The sequence below is a fragment of the Hevea brasiliensis genome, chromosome 6 (genome assembly GCF_030052815.1).
Source record: "Hevea brasiliensis isolate MT/VB/25A 57/8 chromosome 6, ASM3005281v1, whole genome shotgun sequence".
Lineage (NCBI taxonomy): Eukaryota > Viridiplantae > Streptophyta > Magnoliopsida > Malpighiales > Euphorbiaceae > Hevea > Hevea brasiliensis.
In genome coordinates, this window is record NC_079498.1 from 98416347 (window position 1) to 98443541 (window position 27195).

At 30.7% G+C, this 27195-nt stretch overlaps 2 protein-coding genes and 2 pseudogenes across 2 annotated transcripts; all 4 read right to left on the minus strand.

Annotated features, from left to right (window-relative positions):
* Positions 1–3230: 3230 nt before the first annotated feature.
* Positions 3231–4003, minus strand: LOC110655264 (uncharacterized). The gene is made up of 2 exons (XM_058148030.1): positions 3873–4003; positions 3231–3810 (listed from the first exon to the last, which is right to left on the minus strand). Exons 1-2 carry the CDS (start codon positions 4001–4003, stop codon positions 3231–3233), a joined length of 711 nt encoding a protein of 236 aa, XP_058004013.1.
* Positions 4004–10796: 6793 nt separating this feature from the next.
* LOC131180673 (wall-associated receptor kinase-like 2) lies at positions 10797–12353 on the minus strand (annotated as a pseudogene).
* Positions 12354–15170: 2817 nt separating this feature from the next.
* On the minus strand, positions 15171–19040 carry LOC131180674 (wall-associated receptor kinase-like 8). Its single transcript, XM_058148031.1, has 3 exons — positions 18278–19040; positions 17364–17474; positions 15171–16330 (listed from the first exon to the last, which is right to left on the minus strand). Exons 1-3 carry the CDS (start codon positions 19038–19040, stop codon positions 15171–15173), a joined length of 2034 nt encoding a protein of 677 aa, XP_058004014.1.
* Positions 19041–19478: 438 nt separating this feature from the next.
* On the minus strand, positions 19479–27135 carry LOC110655044 (wall-associated receptor kinase-like 22; annotated as a pseudogene).
* Between the last annotated feature and the right edge of the window lie 60 nt (positions 27136–27195).

Sequence of the window (27195 nt, forward strand, 5' to 3'; positions counted from 1 at the left end):
AACACATTAAACCCTTGCCACATGTCGCCCTTTGATTAGCTCTAGGTTTAAGTAACCCAATCACATTGTGCCAAGAGTCAAACCTATATTTAATCTTGATTTTAATCATCTTACATGATTAAAAAAAAATATTTGACAAGCTTATGTGTAATCCCATGTGTCACCATCTCATGGTGCCACGTGTCACACTATGAAATGACCAAAATGCCCCTGTGTCTTAATTTTGAGTTCTTAACCCAAAATAATTATTTTTCTTCTTCTAATTAATTTATATCAAGTATAAATTAATTAATTAATCTCTATTAATTAAATTCTCATTAATTAAATTCATATTTAAACACTTTAAATATAAATTTAATTTATACTACACATCCAATAATCTAGATTTGGTTTCAAGTCATGCTAGGGACTTTGCAATTTAATTGCAAACCAAACCTATTTAATTAATTAATTAAATCATATTTAAATAGGTGATAACTTGTGCATGTGTGTGACTTACTAGGCTCATCACTAATTGGCAATGAGACATGATATCAACTCTTAATATCATCAGAACTCTTTCTTACCATAAATGATTTCTCTAAATCATTTTATGAACCTCATAGACCATGGTTAACACCTAGCATAGCATGCCATGGCCACCCAATTAGTAATAAGGTTTACCTTAAATGAACCTATAATCATATGTTACCATGCACTAGAATCTCTCTGTACAAAATCCCAACTCAAGCTGTAGTCATGGTTTATGTCAAACTCCATTTGCTATGAATATTATGTTCTCTTTTAATTCCAGTTCTTGATTAAAAAGATTTTCTCATTAGAAACTCTTTTCTGAATAAATCTATCTGTCCTGGCCAAGAACTTGAAACATCAAGAACAATTAAATGAACATAGGATTTTATCTCTATTTACTTAGAAGAACAGATTCCATCTTGATCAACACCTACCTCCATATATAACTAGTAGGAGCCAACACATGCCCATATACCCATACATAGTACAAGTATGAAAGCAGTATCAAACTCAAACTACCTATATACAAGATAATTGTGCTATCTCAGGTCTAAAGATTATATGCACTGAGATGATTTATGACAAAACATTGACAAGAGTAAACTCCATGTGCTTGTCATAAGTGTCACTGGTTCGGCCTACTTATCATTTATAAGTGCCTATCATGTTTGTTACATGGCATGAGACTCACCATTCCATCTTATTTATATCTCATATAAATAACTTAAAAACAAATATGAATACAATCTTTCTGGATAAGTCATGTCCTTATTATGAAGTATCCTCGATTGTGAACCTATTTATGATACTTTATGCTAGAAATATTGTCACTCATATTCTTAACAACTTAAAAATAATATTTCTAACAAAATATCAATGGACCTTTTCTATTACACATAAATATATTATGTAAACGGAAAAGTGGAAATGCCTTTTATTAATAAAAATATGTACAAGATACATACTAAATGATATGCTCTAGGGCATACTACTAACAATTATTGCGTCAGAAAAATATGGTGGTACTGAAGAACCAGTAGCAGCAGAGTCAGCAGAGTCTGATGTTCCTTCTTTTGCTGCTGAGACTGACAAAAAGGACTGGTAACCTAAGATGGGGCAAAAGGAAAGATACCTTCACAAAAAAAAACATCACGAGCAACAAATTTTCGATGACTATGAAGATCATAAACTGTCCAGCCCTTCTGTCCAAAAGGATAACCCAAGAAAATGCATTTGGTGGCACGCTCATCAAACTTTTCTATAATCTTGGAATGATTGTGCACATAACATAATGAACCAAAAATTTACAGGTTATCGTATGACGGTGCCTTTCCAAATAACACTTCATAAGGACTCTTGCCATCATGAATCAATGTGGATGTTTTATTAATGAGATATCCAGCTACTAAGACACATTCCCCCCAAAAATGAAGAGGTAGATGAGCATCAAAACGAAGAGCTCTTGCAATATTAAGAATGTGGCGATTCTTGCGTTCCACTCGCCCATTTTGTTGTGGGGTATTAACACAGGAAGTCTCATCAATAATACCATGCTTAAGAAAATAAGACAACAAAGGTTTGAATTCAGTTCCTTGTTCAGTGCGAACACGTTGAATTCTAGCCCCAAACTGATTTTTGACCATAGCACAAAAAAGGATGAACAAACTTAAGGTTTCACTTTTTTCCTTCATAAGGAAAATCCAAATACTTTGACTGTAATCATCAATAATACTAAGGAAATAATGTGCCCCAGACAATGAAGGAACATGGTAACGTCCCCATAAATCACAATGAAGTAAAGCAAAAGGTTGTGCAGCTTTATTTTGACTAATAGAAAAAGGATTCCTTGATTGTTTTGGTCTATGGCAAATGTCACAACAATTAATATTATTTATCTAAGAATTATGAAAACTTGGTAAAAACTTCATACTGCCTAGCGACAGATGTCCTAGCCTTCTATGCCAAAGGATACCATCACTTCCTGAAGATGCAATAAGAGAAATGCCTGATTTGTGTGCCATGCCTTTCAGGTAGTACACTCCACTCTTTAATTCACCCACACCAATCAGCCTCTTCAAGGTATGGTCCTGAATAAGACAAAAATGAGAGCTATAAGTCACCATACAATGCAAATCCTCTGTTAATTGATGAACAGAAATAAGGTTGTAGGTAAATGTGGGTGCATAAAGCACATTATGTAAGATAAAATTAAGTGCCAAATGCACTGTTCCTGCTTGTTGAACTAGAATAATGTCTCCGTTAGGCACTCTGATTTGCAGAGGAATCTTCAAGTGATATAAATTTTCAATAACAGATGAATCAGAAGTCATGTGATGACTTGCTCCACTATCTAATATCCATGAGAGTTTTGGTTCATGTAGAATATTACCAATCATTGCATCTTGGACCTGCTTTTCTTTAGATAAATCAAATAACTGATTGACAACTTCTTTTGTGAGAAGACTATTTCCCGAACTCTCCTTGCTTTTGTGAACATGTTGATTAGTTGCAGAAAATTTTATACCTTGAAATTCTTCTTTAGCCTTACCAACATTATCGGTAGGTGAAATAGGGTTTAACTGAGCAGTATTTGCCATGGCAAATAGCAAAGAAGATCCATGTCTGCCTCTGTTGCCTCTACCGGATTGCCTCCCTTGATGATCAGTTGGGTATCCAATAATCTCCCAACAAGAAGCTTTATCGTGACCTGGTTTGCCTCAGTGAGAACAACTAGGCTTATTGACATAGTGTGATCCACCAGCATGGAAAGCTGCTGCTTCAAATGGCTTTGCTTCAAGTGAAGTAATAATGGTGCTTTGCCTTTCTTCCCTTACGGCTTGTGCATAGATTTGATCAATATCTTTCATTGATTTTGAATTCAAAATCTGAGATCTCATTGTACCAAAATGATGATTGTCTAATCCCATAAGGAATTGATGTATCCTTTCTTCATTTAGCTGTTTGGAGAACTCATCAGCAGCTCCACAAGTGCATTTGGGAATAGGGTTGTAGGAAGCAAGTTCATCCCACAACTCTTGCAATTTATTGAAGTAATCTGTCACACTAAGATTTCCTTGTTGCAACAAGCTAATCTCCCTTCTCAGTTTGTGAACATGAGGAGCATTAACCTGAGAATACCTTTGCTTAAGGATTTCCCACATATTCTTTGCTGTCTTAGCGTACATGATCGTCCCTCGAATTCTCTTTTCTAAGGACGCCACAATCCATGCCATAACCATAGAATTGCATCTGTCCCAAGCATTAGCATCTAGGGAGGTCTTATCAGGTTTGGAGAGGCTTCCATCAACAAAAAAACAAGTTTGTTTTTGGCTCTCAATGTAGTAATCATTGCACGAGACCAATTTTTGTAATTGAGGTCTCCTGTTAGGAGGAATCGGACAATAGGTATTCCAGGATTCTCGGATGTGCTAAGGTAGTAGTGAGAAGTAGGATCGACAGTGGAGATAGTGGCCTTTGTTTCTGTCGTCATTGTTCTTGAATCTGAGTGTGTGTTTGAGGTTTGGGTGTTTTTGGTAAACAGGCTCTAATACCATGTAATTTTGGTGAAGAACTTGATATATTTCATTAAAGATGAGACAGAATATATATAATACATTCAGGTATCTAATGGAAACAAATCAAGTATACAGCTATTCACACAAATCACTCCTAAGAACTTCACATAAATTACTCCTAAAATTACTCCTAGTAATATGAATGTATACGATAGCTGTACAAGGAAAATATCAATGTAATGCGTTCATGACATTAATAAAAATAATTTCCATAAAAGTGACAAAATTGGTACATCTAGTTATAGTGAGATGAATTTGAAATAATAAAGTAAAAATAATTATTTTAAATTTTTAGTTTTAAATTTATCAGGAATACACGAGATTTGGATCAGATTCAAATTCATTTGTAATATCCCAACAATGTATTTAGTTTCAATCCAAATCTATATGGTCAAATCCCTAAATCCAAATATAGCATAAATGAATTGCAAATATTTGCATAGCTAATATAATTATAATTATAAGATGTTATTCAATTTACATTTGCCAAAAATATTTTATATCTCTAATTGAATTATGTACAAAACTATACCCCTTTTAATTCTCCAATAGGTATGGCAAACGTTTTCAAATCCAACCTGTCTCGAACTCGATTAATTTTCTCCGATCTCACACCGATCTCAATTTGTGTGGGGCAGGGATGACAATACCTTCTCGCTGCCCTAAATTTCCGTAACCTACCTCGCATAGTAATATATTATTATTTTATTAAAAATAATTTATTTTTATATATTTATACATTTAAATATTATAATTTTAATAAAAAGAATATAAATATATTGTTAAAATAATATATAAAACTTATACTTCTAATTATATTTTATTTTTTAATAAATAAATTTATATTATATACTAATAAATTAAAAAAAAAAAAAAATAAAATTTCCCACTGAAAAACCCACCTTGCTTCCTATGCTAGCAAGGAAGTCCCTACCCAACCTCTCGCAATCTTGTAGGGCAGGGACGAAAGGAGTGATCCCCGCCTTCGATCCGCCCCTTTGCCATTCCTATTCTCCAATTGAATTTTATATAAGATATGTTTCAATCTATAAATGTTATATACCATCTAATTTCTAATTGAATTATAATGAGTAATTTTATATAGAATTAACATATATTATAGTACAATTTACTAATTATATGAAGTAAATATATTCATAACTAATATAATTATAAAATATGTTTCAATTAATAAATGTTGAGCCATATACTATTTAGTTGAATTAAATATAATTTATAATTCATTATTGCAATATATGCTTCAATTCATAAATGTCACATACTATTTAATTTGTAATTGAATTATAAAGAGCAAATTTATAAAGAATTAGCATATATCATAGCGCAATGTACTAATTATATGAAGCAAATGCATACATAGTTAATATAATTATAATTAAGTATAATCTATAAGTCATTATTGCAACACATGCTTCAATTTGTAAATACTATAATATTTAATCTATAAATTATAAATATCAAATTTATACAGAATTAGCAATGCAATGTACTAATTATATGAAATAAATATACATAACTAATATAGTTATAAAATATTGTTGAATTCATATGTGCCAAAAAGATTTTTTATATATGCAATTATTATATGATTAACTATTTTATATCTCCAATTGAATTTTAAGAGGACTAAGAAGCAAAATTTAATTTTTATTAAAATTTTATTAATAAATTTATTCTCAATTTATATTAATTATAGACTTAATAATTTTAACTCTTAATATTATTGTTAATAAAATTTAATATATATTAGAATTCTAATAATAACTTTATTATTAAAAGTAAAATGTTATCAACTTATTCTCATTAGTAGTTATAATCTTAATAATAATTTGTATTAATTTTTAAAATTAATATTTTATTTTAGTAGCACTTCCTTGATTGTTCACTCTTTCATTGGGCTTATCCTGGGCTTATCCTAGATCAGTGGCACATTCTTCCGTTTTCTTGAGCTTAGGCTTTGTGTTTCCTACCCAAAAAAACTAGTATTAATTAATTAATTAACATTACCATTTCTTTCTTTATCTTAATGTAAAAGAGAATAAGATATTAATTCAACACTAATAACCTTGGCGTTTAATAAAATTGTAAAACAATTATTGGATTAAAGGTTGCTCTATAATCAAAATAAAATTTGAATATTGCCCCTCTTCACATTAAAGGGTATTTATGTCATTAAATAATACTTCTCCGTTATATTTTAACAACTTTTAAAGTTTTTACGTAAATGTTAAGGAAATAATTGAATAGTTTTATGAGCAGTGCTAAATAGCTCAAATTGAGCCAACTCAAATGCATTGATTATACTCTTAATTAATGAGAGTAATGAGAAGAAATATTTTTATGACTAGTGTATCCTTATAGAAAAGCTTGATAGCTTGAAGGTAGTTTTTGGTGTCATATATTATGCATGCATTGATTACTAAATCGGTCTAATTGGTCAAATCAATTTACTTGAAAATTAGACTAATAATCCATTCAATTTGAGTGTTAAGTTTGAATTTCATAGAATTAGATTAAATCAATACGAACCAATTAAAAAAAATTTAATTTCACATAATTGTATTAAATTAATGTGAACCAATCAAATAACTAACGAATAAAAAATCTAGCTGATTTAAAACAAGTATTGCAATCGAACCAGTATACTTTAACGGAAAAAAAAAAAAAAACGCAAAGAGGAGGCACGAGGATTCGATTTTGGCACCTTTAAAGATATTTTGCAACTAATTATAGATTCAATACAATATATATATATATTAGTTACTTATTTCATAAATTATTTCTTTTATTAAATTATATTATATTAATATATAATAATTATTAATTATTAACCTTAAAAAAAATTTAGCTTCTCCCACTTATAATTTAAATAATTAATAATATCAATAGTTTATTTTATTAATATGTTAAATTAAATTATTAAATTATTGTTCTATTTTATTATCTTTTAAATAGCAAAAAGTATATAAAATTTTTCTAATTATTGTGTTATATAATTTTAATATATTAATATTTATATTTCATTAATACGAATAAATTTTATTATTATAAATTTTTTTACAAATAATTAAATAATATTATTTTAATTTTTATTTATTTTCTAAAAAATATTTAGAACTTAACTAAATTTATTTTAATAATTATTTATAAAATGTATAAAATTATTAATTATAATATAAACATTATTATTAATCATATAATATTTATTTATTAATATAACTTGGTTGAATTTTAAACATTTAACTCTCTATCTTTATCAGTTTAATGATCGGATCGAGTTTAAAAACTTTTTTCAACACATACTACAAATTGGTTTATACATCATATCACCTTTACAATATATTCCATTTAAATATATATAATATTAATATATAAGGGTATAATAATATTTATTATTAATATTTATTATTTAAGTATAATTTTAATATAAAACTTTAAAATTGTAAATCATATTCACAAACACAATTAGATTATGCTTAATTCTACACCATATGTAATTATATTGCTATTGCTCTTAATCCATTTCTTCATTAATAATTCTTATATATCAATTAAGGTATCTTATCTCTCTCCTCTTAGACTCTATGGTATAGATTTCAAATTAAATTCTATTTATTTAAAATATAATATATAAAAATTTATAAATATTATTATAAAAAAAATATATTTTATATTTAATTAGTCAATATGCTTAGCGTTATTGATGGAGGAAGAGAAAGAGAAATAGGGTTCTGCAAATAAGGAAATGAAAGTTATGGTCAAATGAGTTTAATATGAGTTAATATTAAGATTTTCAAATTCGATTCAGTCATTGAATCGATAAAAAAGAGAGTTAAGGGTCTACAATTCAACTACAGTCAAATCGAAATTTAATAAATATACTATTAAATAAATATTAATATATAAATTAATAATATTTTAAAAACAATAATAATATATTATTATAATTAATAGATTGGTATATTTTACAAATAATTATTATCTTATAATAAAAGAAATATTTAGAGTAAAAATTAAAATAATCATTTTAATATCAATGAATATAAATTTTAATATATTAAATTTTTATACATTAAAAAATTGAATCAGAAACTAATTAAATAATTTAAAATAGCATTAAAATAAATTATCTATACCATAAATGTCAAAAGACACATATTGACTAAGTGAAAAATGTTTTTTTATTTTCCCACATAAGTCGAGGGTTCGACACCTACTTAAAAAAATGCTTTTTTTTTTTTCAAAATGAAAAAGATTCATGATTTTTAACAAGACCAAAATCGACTAGTGATCCAAATTTTGTTTAATCCAGCTTAACTGGTCTGTTCGGTAGATATTAAAATTAATTAAGATTTTCAAACCCAACATAATAATAAAATCCATGAAAGTAAATGGTTAAAGATTTAAGAATCAATCAGAGTTGAATTAGAGTTTAATTGGTACATTATTAAATAAATATTATAAAATTAATAATAATATAAAAAATTAATAATTCAAGTTAATTTATTAATATATCATATTATTAACATTATTAATTATTTAAATAATAAATGGATAAAATTAAGAATTTTCAATTTTCTTTGTAATAGTTATAGGTTAATAATTTTTAATTATTTTAAATTAATATAAATAATTTAAATAATAGAAAAAATTTTATCTTATAAATAAAATGAAACTAAAATATTAAAAATGAGCATAAAATGCTTTTACTATATATTAGTAATTGGTCCGTAATGCAAACATTTTTAGAAAACAACATTAATATTAATATTAAAGAAGAAATAAAATAAAATAAAGAAAAAGGTAAAAAGTCTAAATCATAAAAAATTAAATACAATTAAAAAATAATTTATTAATTTTGAAAGTCAGCATGATATATGCATAAATGTGTATGTAAAAGATTAACTAAATGTTGTGATAGTTTAGGTGATTTCTTCCCACGTTAGAGGTGGTAGGATCAAATCCACCAAATCCTTTCCATTTTGCAAAGGGTTTTCACTTATTAATTAAATTAAATCAGATTAAATTTTAATTTCTAATTAAATAGGTCTGATTGGCTAGTTCAATTTTATTTTAAAATAATAAAATTAATTACTTGTTAAAATTAAATAAAAAAGATGATGAAATTTAAATTTTAAAAAGTAAATAGTTAAATGATTTATAAAGTTTAAAAGAAGGCTTAAATGGCTAATAAAGTTAAAAGTCTAAAAGAATGTAGATTATTTAATATACTTTTCACTAAAATTATTTTTTTAACCCATTTGATTTAGCCTAATTTTAGCTGAATATCATTATTGTAGTGTTATTTTTATAAAAAAAAATATTGACTAAAACAGTCTTATAGTGTCATTAGAATGTAGAAAGGTATTCAGAAGAAATAAATGCACTCCAAATAATAATAGATAAGAGTAAAGTTAAAAAAAAATAATTAATATTTTCTTAATTTTTTAAAATAATAAATAAAGTTGATAATTTTTTTAAATCTTCTATTACAATGGGATGGAAGGAGCAGTATTTACTATTAATTTTTTATTAATATAATTAAAACCTCCCTATTGATTGGATTAACTTGACCCGCTAAGCATTTTTGTTTTTCTAAATAGTTCTGTTTAAAATAATTGCGAATGAATTTTTAAAATAACTAGAATAATTAGCACATATTGATGTGCACAAATTTCTAAGTAAATATTTATTTTGATCTAAAAAATGAGCAGCTCCTTTTTACATGGGAATTAATTTAATAGCTACACATAAAAAAAATTAATTTTTTTATTGAGAATTTTTAGTAAATATTTATTTTTGTTATTCAACAGTTTTAATTACTTAATAAAAAACTAAAAAATTAAAAAATTATTCTTCTTTAATGTTAAGTTTTCATTTTTTTTTTCTGCTAATTTGTGGACAATATTAATATTCCAAAAATTTTTAAAAGTTACTATTATTTTTATTTTCAAAATTAATTACAGCGTCCTTTTCTATTATGGAAATTTTTAAAATTATTTTTAAAAATTTTTTGACACTGTAGTTATTTATATATCAAATTAATTTATAAAAAATTTTCACACTTTTACAATTATTATTGTATTTTTAATTCTCATATTTAATTTTTTACTAATTTATAAAATAGATAAAACAATCTTTTTTAGCATATTCTCATAAATAAAATAATTATAAATATTCATAACAGTGAAATTAAAGATTAAATTTTATTATTATTTTAATTTTCAACAAAAATAAATATATCTATACAAAAATGTTACTAATAAAATTTAATAAAATAATTACAGGAGTACTGTTTTATTAGATTTTTTAATTGTTTGTCAAAATTTTTAACTTTTTTAAAATTATTGCTAAACTATAAACATCTCTTTTACCTAAGAGAAAGCCATCCAACGGCTGAAAGTGAAAAAGAGTTGAGAATAGAGAGGAGAAAGTGAAACAGAGATGTTTGTAAATATGTCAGAAGGTTAGGAAATTATCCACACGTTTACAAGGCTAATAGGTATGTGTTGATATGTCTATTAAAAAATATGGCCTTTGTGGGATCACGCAAGCTCACTCATTTGATCCAAATTGCTGCAATTAATCAAGAGTTGGACCACTGGATTAGTCTCAGTTTCATTCTTGAAGGCTCAATCTTTAGTTTCATCCTTGAGTACCAGATGTTCTCTTACAAAGCGGTAATTGTTATGACACCCTTGTCGAATACTCGTCCGAAGGACTGTGAGAACTTGACATTGTCGAGGTAGATGAGGCATCCAAAGGGTTCTGTTCAATTTCATTGGCTGTATTTTGATGAATACTCATCGTGTCTTTTTGAGGTAATCGAATCCCTTGCAACTCTATCGACACTTCTTTCATAGTGGGTCGTAGCTTGCCTTTCAAGTTCAAGCATCTTTTTGCAAGGTTAGCAACTGCAGTAGCTTCTTCTGTGCCACATTGGTCCACAATTCGTGGATCAAGTATATCAAGGAGTTTGTCGTCTTCCATTGAAAGAATGAAATGTGCAGCTAATCCAACACCTTCTTCTACTCTTTCTGATGAAATTGGTTTTTGTCCAGTCAAGAGCTCAACGAGGACTACTCCAAAGCTATAGACATCACTCTTTTCAGTAAGCAAGCTTGATTGAAAGTACTTTGGATCTACATATCCAAAAGTGCCCTTACATGGATGGTTAGGTGAGATTTATCGATCTGGATGGACCTTGAAACTCCAAAATCTGATACTTTTGCTCTATACTTCTCATCCAACAGCATGATTGTGGACTTAATATCTCGGTGATAAATTGGCATGGATGCAACTGAGTGCAAGTAGTAAAGTGCTCCTGCAACTTCTATAGCAATTTGTAAGCGTATTTCCCACATTAACTGAAGCTCCGCATTTTGGTGATAGAGATATTGATAAAGCGTGCCATTAGGGATGAATTCATAGATAAGAATAGGAACCTCTGTCTCGGAGCAACACCCAAGTAGTTTTACCACATTCCTATGATTAATGTGAGACAGAATAACTATCTCATTAATGAATTCTTGGAGTTTTGCTTCATCTACTTTCATAGACTTTTTAACGGCAACAATTCTTCCATCTGCCAACATTCCTTTATAAATAGTTCCTTGGCCACCTTGACCAAGAATTCTAGTCACATTAAAGTGATCAGTTGCCATTTCCAATTCCTTAGAACTGAATATTTTGGTCTTTCCAACATTGGCTTGACGTGAACAACGTTGTTGGCTCAACAATAAACCACCGTTCTGCTTGAAAATTTTTCTTTTACGCCTGATCTTTTTCCTCATAATAAATTTATATAACCACCGTCAACCAATTAGGAGAATCAATGCTCCAAAGCCCACACTAATGCATGTTTAACAATTAACATATATAGTTGTCATAGGATGCTTGTTAGATAATTATTTGTGAGCCAAATGCATATTTAAACCCCTATATTATTTAGTATTAACCAACTGAACATCAGAATTAAAATCATAATTTACTGAACACCTAAACTTAAAAAATCATAACAATTTAGGCATGTCATCAATAACTGATATTAAAAAAAAATAAAAAATGGTCCAACTTATTGTTGACTACACTCTAAATTTTATTGATTGTGCTCTAAATTTTCATTGATAACAATCATTTTATTGAGAGTAAATTTGTCATTTTATGAAAACTTATAGTCTGCAAAATTTAGAGTACAGTCAGCAATAAGTGAGACTAGTTCTACCTTTTTTTTTGACAAGTCATCAATAACATGACCAATTTATGTTTAATTTTATGATTTTTATATGTTAGGTGTTCAATAGGTTATAGTTTTAGTTCAGGTTGATAAGAGACAAAATCCCTTGACTCGGCTGATAATAATTTCTCAAATTCGGAGCTAATGGTGGCAAATACAATCCATAATTTTGGAAAAACCAGTCCCCCTAGTTTTGACAAATCAATCACCAACAGCTACAAATGACAGCAAATGACAGCTCCACTAACATAAAAGATAGCAGCTCCTAATTATAGTTTTTGTATTAACAGTCATTAGATATTCACTCTTGTAGCTCCTAACAAATTGTCACTTGGTTCATCAAAGCCAAACAAACTCTGTTTTATAGATTCTGGATTTTGGAACCAATAACAAAACTCGAAATTTTTAATCTGTCCTTCTGGGGATTATCACCGGCCCTTCGAAATAATTAAGGCATACCTTGCTTTCTCCACGAGCAGAGATTAAATATCAATCAATGTACAATATATTTTTTGAAATGGAGAATACGTTTGGTAGTTTGTTCTTTGCACGTCCGCTTCGCCAGTCGGCTGTATTACTATTCACTAGAGATGTCCTTGGTGTAGGGTTTTATTGTCCCTATGTTAATTCTGCATCCCTTTGTGGCTCATCTTAATACATATTTTGTTTATTAAAAAATTAATATAAAAATTAATATTTACTTGCCATATATGACCGGAGATATCAACTCTGTCCAGTGGTGTACCAACTTGTTAGTATATATTTTTTTTTCCTTTTGCTAAAGGTAAATTTCATTGGAGAATAAATCTCGGTACAAGGCTCAAGTCTCATATTATGAAATTCAAATTAACAAACCCAACTACTCAAAGCCCAAAGAAGAAACAGAGACAAGAGCCCACGCAACAAAACCTTAGAGCTTTTTTTTTTTTTTTTTAATTGCAAACCCTAGAGATTAGCGGTGGTTATACGACACGTAATATTCATGACCCCACAAGCGAAGGATGTTGTGCATCAGAGTGCTGCCTACAACGCCGAGCTAAGCCAATAGCCAACCGGACGACATCAATCAACTAGGGCAACAAAAATGGGGGAGCCCTGTTCTACCAATACTCATGCATAGATCATAAAGCCTATCTGAGGCCAAGAGGAAGCCCTCGCTTCTAAGAAGTCGCCCTAAGAACCTCAAGATGGTTGAATCAGGGATCTATCTTCAATGACCCTAGTGGGAGGTATGAGCTCATAGCTTCCCATTCTCTTAGTGGGATAGAAACCATCAGCTAATGCTAGCAAGTTGCTAAAGGTGTCATCCTAGTTACCCCTTAGTCGAACCCCATAGAGCCAAAACAAGTGCCTAGGATAGATTTCTTCAAAGGTTCTTTCACCAAAAGCTAAGACCTGCAAAATAACGCCTAAAAAAGCTATATATATACACTCGACTCTAGAGTTGAAGAGGGAAACCCACTCTTGGGGCAGAGAATGAATTTTTCCTACTCAAAGAGGCAGAAAAGGTCTAAAAAAGGCAGAGCTTTTTGTTGAAAAACTGGGACTTTTTCCAAATGGTTGTAGCAAAAAAAAAAAAAAAAAAAAACACAAGAGGGTGAATTTCAACTTAATTATTAAAGGGATGAAATTTTATCGGCTAATTTATGGATGGGATGCTACTTTGAGCAGCGTTCCACTTACAATTTAGTTCTTATAATTTTAAAATCAAATAATTTAGTTCCTAACATTTTAATAAACATATAAGTTAATTCTTACTATTAAAATTTCAATTAAGTTAATGCTAATTTTAAAAAAAAATTATCAAAATATCATTAACTCTATTTTCAATTTTCAAATAATTTAATTCTTGAAATTTTATTTATTAATAATTTAGCCTTGAAATTTGTAAAAATTTTAAATTGAAATTATAATTATTAAAAATATGAATTAATTACTTTAAAATACTTAAAAATTTTAGATAATTACAAAATCATCCATATATTTTGCAAATTAATCCCTAAATATTATAACTATTTGCAAATAAAACCTTATAAATTTGTATATAAATAAAATAAAATATAAATCTGGAAGCAAATTGTTAATAAAATAAAACATCATGAAGTAAATTTTTTTTATTGAGAATAGAGTTAAAGGCATTTTGATCATTTTTACTAAATTTAATAAAAAATTAATGGTGATTTTAACAGTAAAAACTAAATTGTAAATTTATTAAAATATTAATTATTAAATTGGTTGATATTAAAATTATAGGGATTAAATTGTACGTTTAAACAAACTTTAGGGATTTATAAATTTATACATTACTTTATTATATTTTATTATTATATATTATATAATATTATTATATTTTATTTTTAATTTTTTTTTGTTGTAGACAGTACTTATAGTTGCATCCCATTAATTTTTTTTTTTAATTTTTTATGGTCCGCTGCTTATAGCGTCCCTTTTTGTCCAATTTATAAAATGCTAATACAATTAGTGTTCAACCTCTAAATCTCAATAAAATTTCATCCCTTTAATTAGTAATTACATTTCACCTCTAAATTTATTGTATTTTTAATATTAAAGATTAACTTATAATTTTAATCAAATTTTGAGAGCATTCTGCAATTTATTCCATATTATATATATATATATATATATATATATATATATATATATATATATATATATATATATATATATATATTTTTTTTTTTTTTTTTTGAAAAATTTGCATTACATCTAAATGGAAAATAAAAAAAAGGCATTCCATAAGATGATATATTGCAGTTTGCAGTGCTAATTCACCAAGGTTTTGCTAGAAGTCAATGCTTAGATTTCTATATAGACAAATCAGTACCACTATCAGAATTTGAGAATGTTGTAAAAGGGAAGGCATCCCAGAGATTGGATTCAAATTCATCACTTTTTCTTAGAATACTCAAGTGATCTTTTTGTGGAAATTTAAGCCCCTCCAATTCCACTGTCACCTCTTTCATCGTAGGTCGTTGCTTTCCATTTAAGTTCAAGCATCTTTTTGCAAGGCTAGCAACGACCATCACTTCTTCTCTATCACATTGGTCCACAATTCGAAGATCAAGTATGTCAAAGAGTTTACCTTCTTCCACAGAAATGATGAAATGTGTGACTAAACCAATGCCACTTCTTAAACTTGATGAAGAAAGTGGTTCTTGTCCGGTTAAGAGCTCAACAAGAACTACTCCAAAACTATAAACATCACTTTTTTCTGTAAAATGATTCGACTGAAAATACTCTGGATCTAAATATCCAAAAGTGCCTTGTACGCGGGTGGTGAGATGAGTGTGATCAATCGGAATGGACCTGGAAGTTCCAAAATCTGATACTTTTGCTCTATACTTTTCATCCAAAAGAATGTTTGTAGACTTAATATCTCGATGGTAAATTGGTATAGATGCAGCTGAATGCAGGTAGGAAAGTGCTCCAGCAACTTCTATAGCTATCTGCAATCTCATTTTCCAAGATAATTGGAACTCCTCATTTTGGTGATGCAGATAGTGAAAAAGGGTTCCATTAGGGATGAATTCGTAGACAAGTAAAGGAACATCAGTCTCCAAGCAACATCCAAGAAGCTTTACAACATTCCTGTGGTTAATTTGTGAAAGAATGACAACCTCATTAATGAATTCTTGAATTCTTGATTGGTCTACTTTCTCAGACTTTTTAACTGCAACAATTCTTCCATCTACCAACATTCCTTTGTAAACAGTTCCTTGGCCACCCTGACCAAGAATTCTATTCACATTGAAGCGATCGGTTGCCTTTTCTAGTTCCTTCGAACTGAAGATTTTCGTCTTCTCAACATTGGCTTCACTTGAACATACTTGCTGCCTTAACAATAAACCACCATTCCTCTTGAAGAATTTTTTCTTACGTTGGATGCTTTTTCGTGTTTTGATGAATTTAGATAACCACCATGAAGTAAAAAGAAGGCTTAATACAGCAAAGCCCATGCTGCTAACTGTTTAAAAATGGCCGAGCAATATGTTTATTAGTACTTCTATATATATTTTTGAATGAAAAAATTATGCGGGCTAAATGTTCAATTTCACCTTCTTTATTTATTGGAATGTTCAATTTTTTTTTTCTTTTTTTTTTTTTGTAATTAGTTCTAATTGGGATGTTCAATTTAGTAGATTTTTAACTTTTTGTCCAAATTAACTCAAAAATTTTAATTTAAGCTCAATTTAATCTAAAAATTAAAAATTTTTAATTAAATTTTTTGATGTCATAATTTATACAAAAAATAAGAAGTCTAATTTCTTTATTTTTTAGCTAAATTTTTTAATTTCCTGATTTAGCTCAAAAATCAAGAAGCTCAATTTTTTTATATTTGGGTTAAATTGAACTAAATTAAAATTTCTGAATTAATTTAGATAAAAAATTAAAAATAAATTAAATTGAACATCCTTAATAAATACAAAGATGAAGATAAATATTAAGTCAAATTGTGCTATACTTCAATGTATCTTCCCTCATATAAAATTTAGGCAAAAGGCCTTCGTGAATCATTGAAAAATAGGCTAATAGTCACTTAAATCAAATGGGTTGCTTAAACGTTAAACTTTTTTAAAATAGCCACTTAAGCTCAAAAACTTTTAAAAATAATTCAAAACTTAGCACCATTAAGTCTCCATTAAAGAACTGAAAAATAATAAATATTTAAGTCCTTAAGAAGTAATTCAATAGTTATTCAAACTCCATTGAACAAATAAATTTAATTTTTAATATTTTAATAATTAAGTTTATAAAATATTGTTAAAAATAACACTATTTTATAAAATCTATAAAATAAATAAAAAATATTAAAAATTTATAAAAATAAGTTTAAATTTATTAAAAAATATAAAAAAATCCTTTACTTTAATAAAATATAGAAAAAAAAATTCAGGTTTTTCTATCTTTTCTTATCAACCAAATACTTTAAAATATAACAAGTCATCATATTTCAAATTAAAAAAAATAATAATAATTTTAGGGAGAAAAAGACTGACCTAAAATGATAATCCATGATTTTTGGGCTTCGCATCTGTATGAACCATTCGTATTTATGCACTTTCCACTGCACCGACTTCGTACTTCCAAATCCAAGCATTCATCAACATCTGCGATAATAACCCAAGTTAATTTATCAATATCATAATTTAAATCTTCAATTAGGAAGTGTCTACTTAGCATGTTATAATTATTTTGTATGTATAAAGGTTGAAAAATTATATAGTAAAGCCATTATTCCATATCAGTCTTTAATATGAAATGACAATTCAATAATAGTTATACGCATATGCAAATGTAGTTATTATTTTTTTTATATATGAATGTGCAAATGTAGCTATTACTTTTTTTTTATTAAAAAAAAAGAACTTTAAGGTGGTTATAAATTTTTGAGACCCACCAATTTATATATATAGATTCACTAATGCATATATATTTATTTATTATTATTAAATTATCATTTAATATAGGATATTTTTGATAAAATAATCACTTTACTGTATAATTATTTACAAAAGTTTGAGAAAATTTTGAAATCAGGTAGAAGAGAGAAATTCTCAAATCAAGATAAAAGGGGACGGAAAGACAAATTTAAGGTATAAATCAACAAAGGTTTGGCCTGATTTAGGTAAAAGTTTTCTATAAATCCAGTTGAGATTTTTTGTTTGGTAGAAAAAAATTAGATAAGAGAAGGCTTTCCTAGCTCAGATTAAGAGATACTACCAACCTCTTTGAGAGATTATAAGGGAGGCTCATAAGACTTGAACTCTCAATTTAAGGAGAGCACTCAATGAATCTTACAAAAACCCCTTGTGTTCCCTTTTATAAACTCCGCCAAGAATATAGAGAGAAAAAAAAAATGTTAACCTTGGATAAAAGTTTGAAAAAAAAAAAAAAAAGAATGTTAACGTACCTTGGCAACCATCGGGTAGATACGGATTGCCAGCATAACCTTTCCGGCACATCAACATACTGTTGTTGGGATACGGGAAATCAAATCCATTGTAGTACCTAAAAGCCCAGTTTGTGGTTTTCTTATTTATTCCAAGCGATTCCAAGGCTGTTGCATTGATCTTCCAATCCACCAGCATTGGAACATATTCCCTCTCTTGCACCTTATAGGGATCTTTTATGTTAGACTTGAACCAACTATTTTCCACTATGAAGGCTAGCTTGCATCCCCTTTTGCCTTTCCTGACATTCACGTTCTCAAATCTCGGGTTAAATACCTGGAGATAATAAGGGATTGCGGTCTGGCAGCATTTGTTGCCAGAGCATGGAGGGTTTTTTCCCTCAGGTTTAAGCTTTTTGTCGCAGGTCGGCTGGCAACCAACAATGTCTGGATCAGCATAAGTCAGCAAAACACGGTTTTTGCAGCCCACAACGGTAAATCTGTTGTAGTTAGAGATGGTGAAAGGAGTCCGTCTCAAATCCACGACTCGGCCAGAGTTATGCACCGTACAATTGATGGAAATTACTGGGCTTTTAACTCGCAGGCGGCTTCTTTCATATAAAAAGTCTACCACCTCCAGGTTGATGCTGCTTATGAAAGCTCTCCGATTATTGGCAGTTCCATTGCAAACAATCACAAACCAATCGTTCATGGAACAATTGGGTCCAATACCAAATGGGTACTGGATATCAATGTCGCCACATTGAGATTCACAGCTCTTCATTGGTAAACCCGATAATTCTGATGACATTATTTGCAACAGCAAGAAAATGAGCGCAGATGCCAATTGCAGACCCATTCTGCTTCTACTTCAGTTGAAAGTACAAAGCTATATAGACAAATTATGTAGTACATATAGAAGATTAGTTGCCGGCCTTAAAGAATTATTGCTGCTTTTATATTATATGATCTGTCTCTTCTTTGTAGAGCATTATCTTTTGATTTTTTTTTTCTTTTTATTGGAATTTTTGTTGTTTTGCAGAGAATTATTGCAGGTGGAAGGAATATACTGTAGCACTAGAGGTAATGAATCGTGCAGTATATCTGTTTTAATTTTTTGATAATTAATGAACGAGTCAAAATCCAAGAACTCGTCATGCACAATTGTATATTTGGCCGGCACAGACCCTGGACTTGTTTGTTTGTATATAACAATTCTTAATCACCAGGTTTTGCCAAAAACCAATGGTTCAATGTCTATAGCACTATCAGAACTTGAGAATGTGGAAATAGTAAGGTTGGATTCAATGTCCTCACTATTGCTTGCAATCCTCAAATCTTTTCTGGATAATCGGAGTCCTTCCAACGCTATTGTCACTTCTTTCATCGTAGGTCGTTGCTTTCCATTTAAGTTTAAACATCTTTTTGCAAGATTGGCAACCACTTCAACTTCTTCTTTAAGACAATCGTCCACAATTCGAGGGTCAAGTATCTCAAAGAGTTTACCATCTTCCATAGAAATAATGAAATGTGCAGCTAAACCAATGCCACCTCGTCACTTTGCTGAAGAAATCGGTTCTCGTCCAGTGAGTAGCTCGATGAGGACTACTCCGAAACTATAAACATCACTCTTCTCTGTAAATTTGTTTGAATGGAAATATTCAGGATCTAAGTATCCAAAAGTACCATGTACACGAGTGCAAGATGAGTTTGATCAATGGCAATGGACCTTGAAGTTCCGAAATCTGATACTTTTGCTCTATACTTCTCATCCAAGAGAATGTTGGTGGACTTACTATCTGGGTGATAAATAGGTATAGATGCAGATGAGTGCTCCAGCAACTTCTATAGCTTTTTGTAACCTCATTTTCCTTGATAGTTGGAGCGCCTGATTTTGATGATGGAGATGCTGGGAAAGTGTTCCGTTGGGAATGAATTCATAGACAAGCAATGGAACCTCAGTCTCCAAGCAACACCCAAGAAGCTTTACAACATTCCTGTGGCTAATTTGAGAAAGAATGATAACCTCATTAATGAATTCTTCAACTTTTGATTCATCTATTTTCTTTTATTTTTTAACTGCAACAATTCTTCCATCTACTAGCATTCCTTTGTAAACTGTTCCCTGACCACCTTGACCTAGAATTCAATCCCCATTGAAGTGATCTGTTGCCTTTTCCAATTCCTTTGAACTGAATATTTTGCTGTTGTCCACTTTGGCTTGATTTGAACATAGTTGCTGGTGTAATAACAAACCCCCATTCCGTATGAAGAATTTTTTCCGGCGCCGGATGCTTTTGCTTTTCTTGATGAATTTGGACAACCACCATGAAGTAATGAGTAGGCCTAATAATCCAAAGCCCATGCTAATGCCTGCTTCAAAATGGAAATTATGTTCATAAAATAAATAAATAAATAAGGCAAATATGTTCGTAAGCCGATCGACACTCTTAACACTCAACGCTAATTCTTGCATGGCGAAGAAGTTTTTCGAAAAACTTATCTAGAGTTTGTTTATTATAAATTTAAAATATAAATATATAAATTTTATTTATTATATATATATATATATATATATATATATATATTTATTTATTGGACTAATATTTCATATAGAATATATTATATATAATAACCGTTTCACTGTAATTATTTCAAATATAAAAGAATTTGCGGAGAGACTTGCCTAAGATAACAATCCAAGAGTTGCGGCCTTCACATTTGTATGATCCTCGTGTATTTACGCAAGTTCCACTGCATTTGCTTACGACTTTAGGATTCTTGCATTCATCAACATCTGCAAACAAAATCCCAAACATATGTATAAATATTTTTTCATATACAATTTTTTAAGGAAAAAGCACCTGCCATAGTTTCAATATTTAACCATTTTCAATAAATTCAAATATGAAAATATTACTCTAATAATATAATTATTTCATTAACTTTAATTTGTATCACTAACACTTCATTTAGAATAAGTTTTTGGATTTAGGGTATGGTTATTTAATGTAATTAAGACATATAGACTTATTTAGGAGAGAAATTCTATAGGAAAGGCAAGATTTTTGGGGGCTTTTGGAGGTTTTTAAAAATTTTATTATCTTTACCTTCTCATAGTTTTGATCCAAACAATATAAGATTAGTAAATCATAATTTATCTTATCTTCATCCCAAACAACCAACGTAATATTAAAGTAATCTACCTTACTTTTCATAATTTTACCTTACCCAACTTCAAAAAAAAACCTTTTCTTTTTACCCTCCTCCCAACTGAAGTGTTAAGTGTTTGTACCACTTGAAATTTTCTTTTCTCAACCAACACATAAATAAATATTTTAATCACTTTTTTCTCAATTATCTTTGAATTAATTTCTAATTTTTACTTAAATTTGAGTTGGGAAAACTTAGATTACCTAAGACATGATTAAAGGCTAAATATGAGTATGTCATTTTCATAATCATAATATCAAAAAATAACAATATGATTAAAGAAAGGAAAATCGTAATTAATTTACCTTTGCATCTGTTAGGATAATTACAGCAATTAGTATGATTATAGGAGATTTGTGTAGCATAATTACAGCAATTATTATTCTTGTCTAAATTAGCTCATATTTTCATGTATAAATAGATGTAATATCTCTATAAATAAGACAAAGATAAATACACAATCTTTTCCTTCATTACTTGTATTATTTCTTCTAACATGGTATCAGAGCCGTAAAGCTTTTATTTCTAGTTTTTAGGGTCTCTCTTCTCTCTCTACAACCTGTTCTGGTTCATTCTTTCATTCCTGTTATTATACCATTTTTTTTTTCTCCTCATCTTGTTATCAATGGAGAAATCTGATATTTCAAAACCTATTGCAACAGTTCTGACTGGTTCCAACTATAATCTTTGGGTTCAAGGAATGAAATGTTTTTTGATAGGTTACAAGCTTTGGCGTATTGTTACCGGAGATATCACCACGCCGACAAGAGAGAACGATGAAACTGATGAAAAATTTACTGACCGTCTTGAGGATTGGAATAGTAAAAATCATAAGATCATCACCTGGTTTCGCAATACCTCTGTCTCGTCCATCCATATCCAATTTGCTAATTATGACTCTGCAAAAGAAATCTGGGATTTTTTGGCTAATCGATATCAGACCACTAGACTTGCCCACTATTATCAGTTGTGGACTACTCTTCATAATCTGAAACAAGAAGTAGGTCAATCTGTGAATGATTTTCTTGCCCAGGTCCAACCCAGTTGGAATCAAATATCTCAGGCCAAAATCAGTGAAGATCATCTTCATCTCATTCAAGTTCTAATGGCTTTTCGATCAGAATATGAGGCCGTTCAAGCGTCCTTGCTGCATCGAAATTCACTCCCATCATTGGATACTGCTATTCAAGAGATTATTTTTGAAGAGACTCATCTCAGTTTGGATAAAACTCCTCATTTTGAAATTGCTCTTGCAACTACTCGACCTTCACATCAGAAATCTGGCAATCAACTCTGTAAGAATTGTAATCAAATTGGTCATGGTTTTGCATATTATCCTACTACAAAATGCAGATATTGTCATGGTTACGGTCATATTCTTGAACATTGTCCCACACGCCCTCCAAGACCAAAAGGAGGGCATTCTAAATTCAAGAATGTCTCAAAGCCTGGATCTTCCTCTGTCACTACTGTGGCTGCTACTGAGGGTTCTACTGCCATCACCATGAGTGATCTTGAGGTACTATTCAAACAGGTTATCTCTTCTAATTCTCCTGCTGCCATGTCTGTCACTCCGGGTAATTCTTATTGGCTTTTTGACTCTGCATGTTGTAATCATATGACCACTAATATTAAATTCTTGTCTTTTACAAAACCTGTATCTTCCTTACCACCAATCCATACTGCAAATGGTACTAAAATGAATATCACACATACTGGTCATGTGTCTACCTCAAATCTTCATCTCCCTAACACCTATTATATCCCTAATTTGGCACTCAATCTTATTTCTATTGGTCAGTTGTGTGAAAAGGGACTAAATATTATTTTTTCCTCCCCATGGTGTCCAGGTACAGGATCCACAAACAGAACAGATTCTTGGTGAGGGTCGCAGAGTGGGTCGATTATTTGAGCTTGCATCTTTACATCTTCCTCAGAGATTTGTGTCTGCAGCTACAATCCCTAATTCCTCCATTCACCAATGGCATCTTCGTCTTGGTCATGCTTCTGCCAGTAAAATTCAACCTTTAATTTCTTATGGATTATTAGGATCTACTAAGTTTGAGTCATTTAATTGTTTAAATTGTCAGCTTGCAAAACAACCTGCATTATCTTTTTCTCATAATAATACTACTTCAGACACTCCTTTTGGTTTAATTCATTCTGACATTTGGGGTCCTTCTCCTATTTCTTCAATAAATGATTTTTGTTATTTTGTGATATTTATTGATGATTATTCTCGGTTTACTTGGATATTTTTTGAAACATCGATCTGAGTTATCACAAATTTACATCACATTTGCAAAAATGATTAAAACTTAGTTCTCTTGTGACATTAAAATTCTTCGAACAGACAATGCCGTGGAATATCGGGATTCTTCTTTACTTTAGTTTCTTAGTCAACAAGGCAACGTTGTTCAACGTTCTTGTCCTTACACCTCTTAATAGAATGTGCGAGCCGAACGCAAGCAGCATCATATTCTTGATTCTATACATACTCTTCTTCTTTCTGCCTCATGTCCAGAAAAATTTTGGGGAGAAGCAGCTCTTCATGCTGTTTATATTATTAACCATCTTCCTACCTTGGTTCTTCATAATTTATCTCCTTTTGAAAAGTTGTTTGGACAATCTCTTGACTATTCCATCCTTAAACCTTTTGGATGTGTTTCTTTTGTTCTTTTATAACCTCATGAACATACCAAATTAGAAGCCCATGCTCGTCTATGTTGTTTTCTTCGTTATGGCATTGAACACAAAGGGTATCATTGTTGGGATCCTGTTTTTAATAAGTTACGCATCTCTCGTCATGTTACCTTTTGGGACAATACTATGTTCTCTTCTCTTTCCAAATTTCATTACTCTGTCAATACTGACTCTCTATTTTTCACTGACTCCTCCAAAGAACTGTTTCCAAGTCCTGATCCAGGTGATTGTGATGTGCTCAATATTAGCCCAACTACATCTGCCCCTATTGAATCTGCACCAGTTGTTGATCCAGTACCTACGCCTGCATCTCTTCCTAGCACTACTCTTCGTCGTTCTACTCGTGTAAGAGAAACTCCTCATTATCTTTTAGATTTTCACTGTTACTCTACTATTGCAACCCTTTATAAGCCTCGTTCTTATCGTGAGGCAAGTACTGACCCTCTTTGGCAGCAAGCTATGACTGACGAACTTTAGGCTTTAGAGAAAACTCATACTTGGGATTTAGTTGATCTTCCACCAAACAAGACCCCTATTGGTTGCAAATGGATTTACAAAATCAAGACCCGTTCTGATGGAATTATTGAATGCTACAAAGCTCGCTTAGTAGCCAAAGGGTACACTCAAGAGTATGGTATCGACTATGAAGAAACTTTTGCTCCAGTGGCCCGATTAACATCTATTCGCAGTCTCTTAGCTATTGCTGTAGTTCGTAAATGGAAACTTTTCCAGATGAATTTCAAAAATGCTTTTCTTCATGGTGATTTAACAAAAGAGTTTTATATGCACCCTCCTCTTGGTTATCATTCTTCTCATAAGGTTTGTAAACTTCGGCGAGCCCTACATGGATTAAAATAAGCTCCTAGGGCCTAGTTTGCCAAATTTAGTTCCACTCTTGCTCAACTTGGTTTTCTCTCTAGTCCACATGATTCTGCATTATTCACTCGCCAAACTGACAGTGGTATTGTTCTTCTGTTGCTTTATGTTGATGATATGATAATAACAGGAGATGATTCATCTGGTATTTCAGAGTTACAATATTATCTCAATCAGCATTTTGAAATGAAAGACCTGGGTTCTCTCAGCTATTTTTTGGGTCTTGAAGTTTCTCAAAATTCTGATGGCTATTATCTATCTCAAGCCAAGTATGCATCTGACTTACTTTCTCGAGCAGGCATCACTGATAGCAAAACAGTATCAACCCCATTGGAGCTCAATTCCAAACTTACACCTCTTGATGGCACTCCTCTTGATGATCCTACTTTATATCGACAGCTTGTCGGGAGTCTTGTTTATCTCACAGTTACTTGACCTGATATTTCATATGCTATTCATCTGGTCAACTAGTTTATGTCTGCTCCTCGCTCAACTCATTTCTCTGCAGTACTTCGAATCCTTCGTTATATCAAAGGCACTCTTTTTCATGGTTTTCACTTTTTCGCTAACTCCTCCCTAGTATTATCTAGCTACTCTGATGCTGATTGGTCTGGTGATCTGACAGATCGTCGCTCTATAACTGGTTATTGTTTCTTCTTGGGTAATTCTCTTATCTCTTAGCGTAGCAAAAAGCAAACTATTGTTGCACGTTCTAGCATAGAATCTGAATATCGTGCTCTTGCTGATGCTACATCTGAGTTACTTTGGTTACGGTGGTTATTAACTGATTTGGGTGTCATTCATTCTTCTGCCACAATGCTTCATTGCGATAATAGAAGTGCCATACAAATTTCTCATAATGATGTATTTCATAAGCGTACCAAACACATCAAAATTGATTGTCATTTTGTACATCATCATGTTGCTCATGGCACTATATGTTTGATTCATGTCTCCTCTGTCAGCCAAACCGCTGATATATTCACCAAAACGCATCCTCCCGCTAACTTTCAGGATCTCTTAAGCAAACTCAAGTTGGCACCTATGCTACCACCTTGAGTTTGAGGGGGGGGGGGTGTTAGCATAATTATAGCAATTAGCATGATTATAGGAGATTTGTGTAGCATAATTACAGCAATTATTATTCTTGTCTAAATTAGCTCATATTCTCATGTATAAATAGATGTAATATCTCTGTAAACAAGACACAGATAAATACACAATCCTTTCCTTCATTACTTGTATTCTTTCTTCTAACAGCATCCATTGGGAAGATAAGGGTTGTCGGATTAACCTTCACGACACGTCAAGTAAGTGTTGTTTGGGTAGGGAAAACCATGTCCATTATAGTATCTAGTAGTTGAGTTCGTGGCTTCCTCATCTATTCCAAGTGATGCCAAGGCTGTTCCATTGATCTTCCAATCCATAATCATTGGAACAAACTTCCTGTTCAGAACCTTATAGGGATTTTTCACGTTAGACTCGAACCAACTATTTTCTGCCATGAAGGCAAATTTGCATTCTTCTGTGTCTTTCTCTTCTACCTTCTCAAATTTCGGTTGAAATACCCGGAGATAATAAGGGAGTTGAGTTTGGCAGCATCTATTGCCAGAGCATGGAGGGTCTCTTCCCTCAGGTTTAAGCTCCTCATCGCAGGTGGGTTGGCAGCCTACAATGCTTGGCTCTGTGGAGGTCAGCAAAGCACGGTTGTTGCAGCCCACGGCGATGAATCTATTTGCGGCAGCAATGGTGAAAGGGGTTCGTGTCATATTCACCGGTTGGCCTCTTTTATGACCGATACAATTGGAAATTATGGGACTTTTAACTCGTAATTGGCTTTGTCGATGGAAAATTTTTAGCACTTCCAAGTTGGTGCTGCTTAGGAAAGCTCTACGAGACTTGGCAGTTCCATTGCAAATAATGACGAACAATTCATTCATGGAACACTCAATTCCAATACCAAACGGATATTGAACATTAATTTTGCCACATTTGGTTTTACAACTCTGCATTGCTGCTGTTCCTGCTAATTCAGAAATTTGTATTAGTATGAAAATGATGAGTTTCAAAGCCATTCTTCTTCCCATTCTATTGCTATAATCTAGTTGAATTGTGCTTATCCAATTCGACAATAGTTATTTATATTC

Bases quoted from the DNA above. Each gene is read 5' to 3' on its own strand.
- LOC131180674 (XM_058148031.1), bottom strand. From the start codon at position 19,040: ATGAAGAGCTGTGAATCTCAATGTGGCGACATTGATATCCAGTACCCA. The intron at 17,475-18,277 runs GTACGTTAACAT...TTATTATCGCAG, and splicing joins TCTACCCGATGGTTGCCAAG to ATGTTGATGAATGCTTGGAT. The intron at 16,331-17,363 runs GTCAGTCTTTTT...ATTTTTAAACAG, and splicing joins ATCATGGATTATCATTTTAG to TTAGCAGCATGGGCTTTGCT.
- LOC110655264 (XM_058148030.1), bottom strand. From the start codon at position 4,003: ATGACGACAGAAACAAAGGCCACTATCTCCACTGTCGATCCTACTTCT. The intron at 3,811-3,872 runs GTCTCGTGCAAT...TGTTGATGGAAG, and splicing joins GACCTCAATTACAAAAATTG to CCTCTCCAAACCTGATAAGA.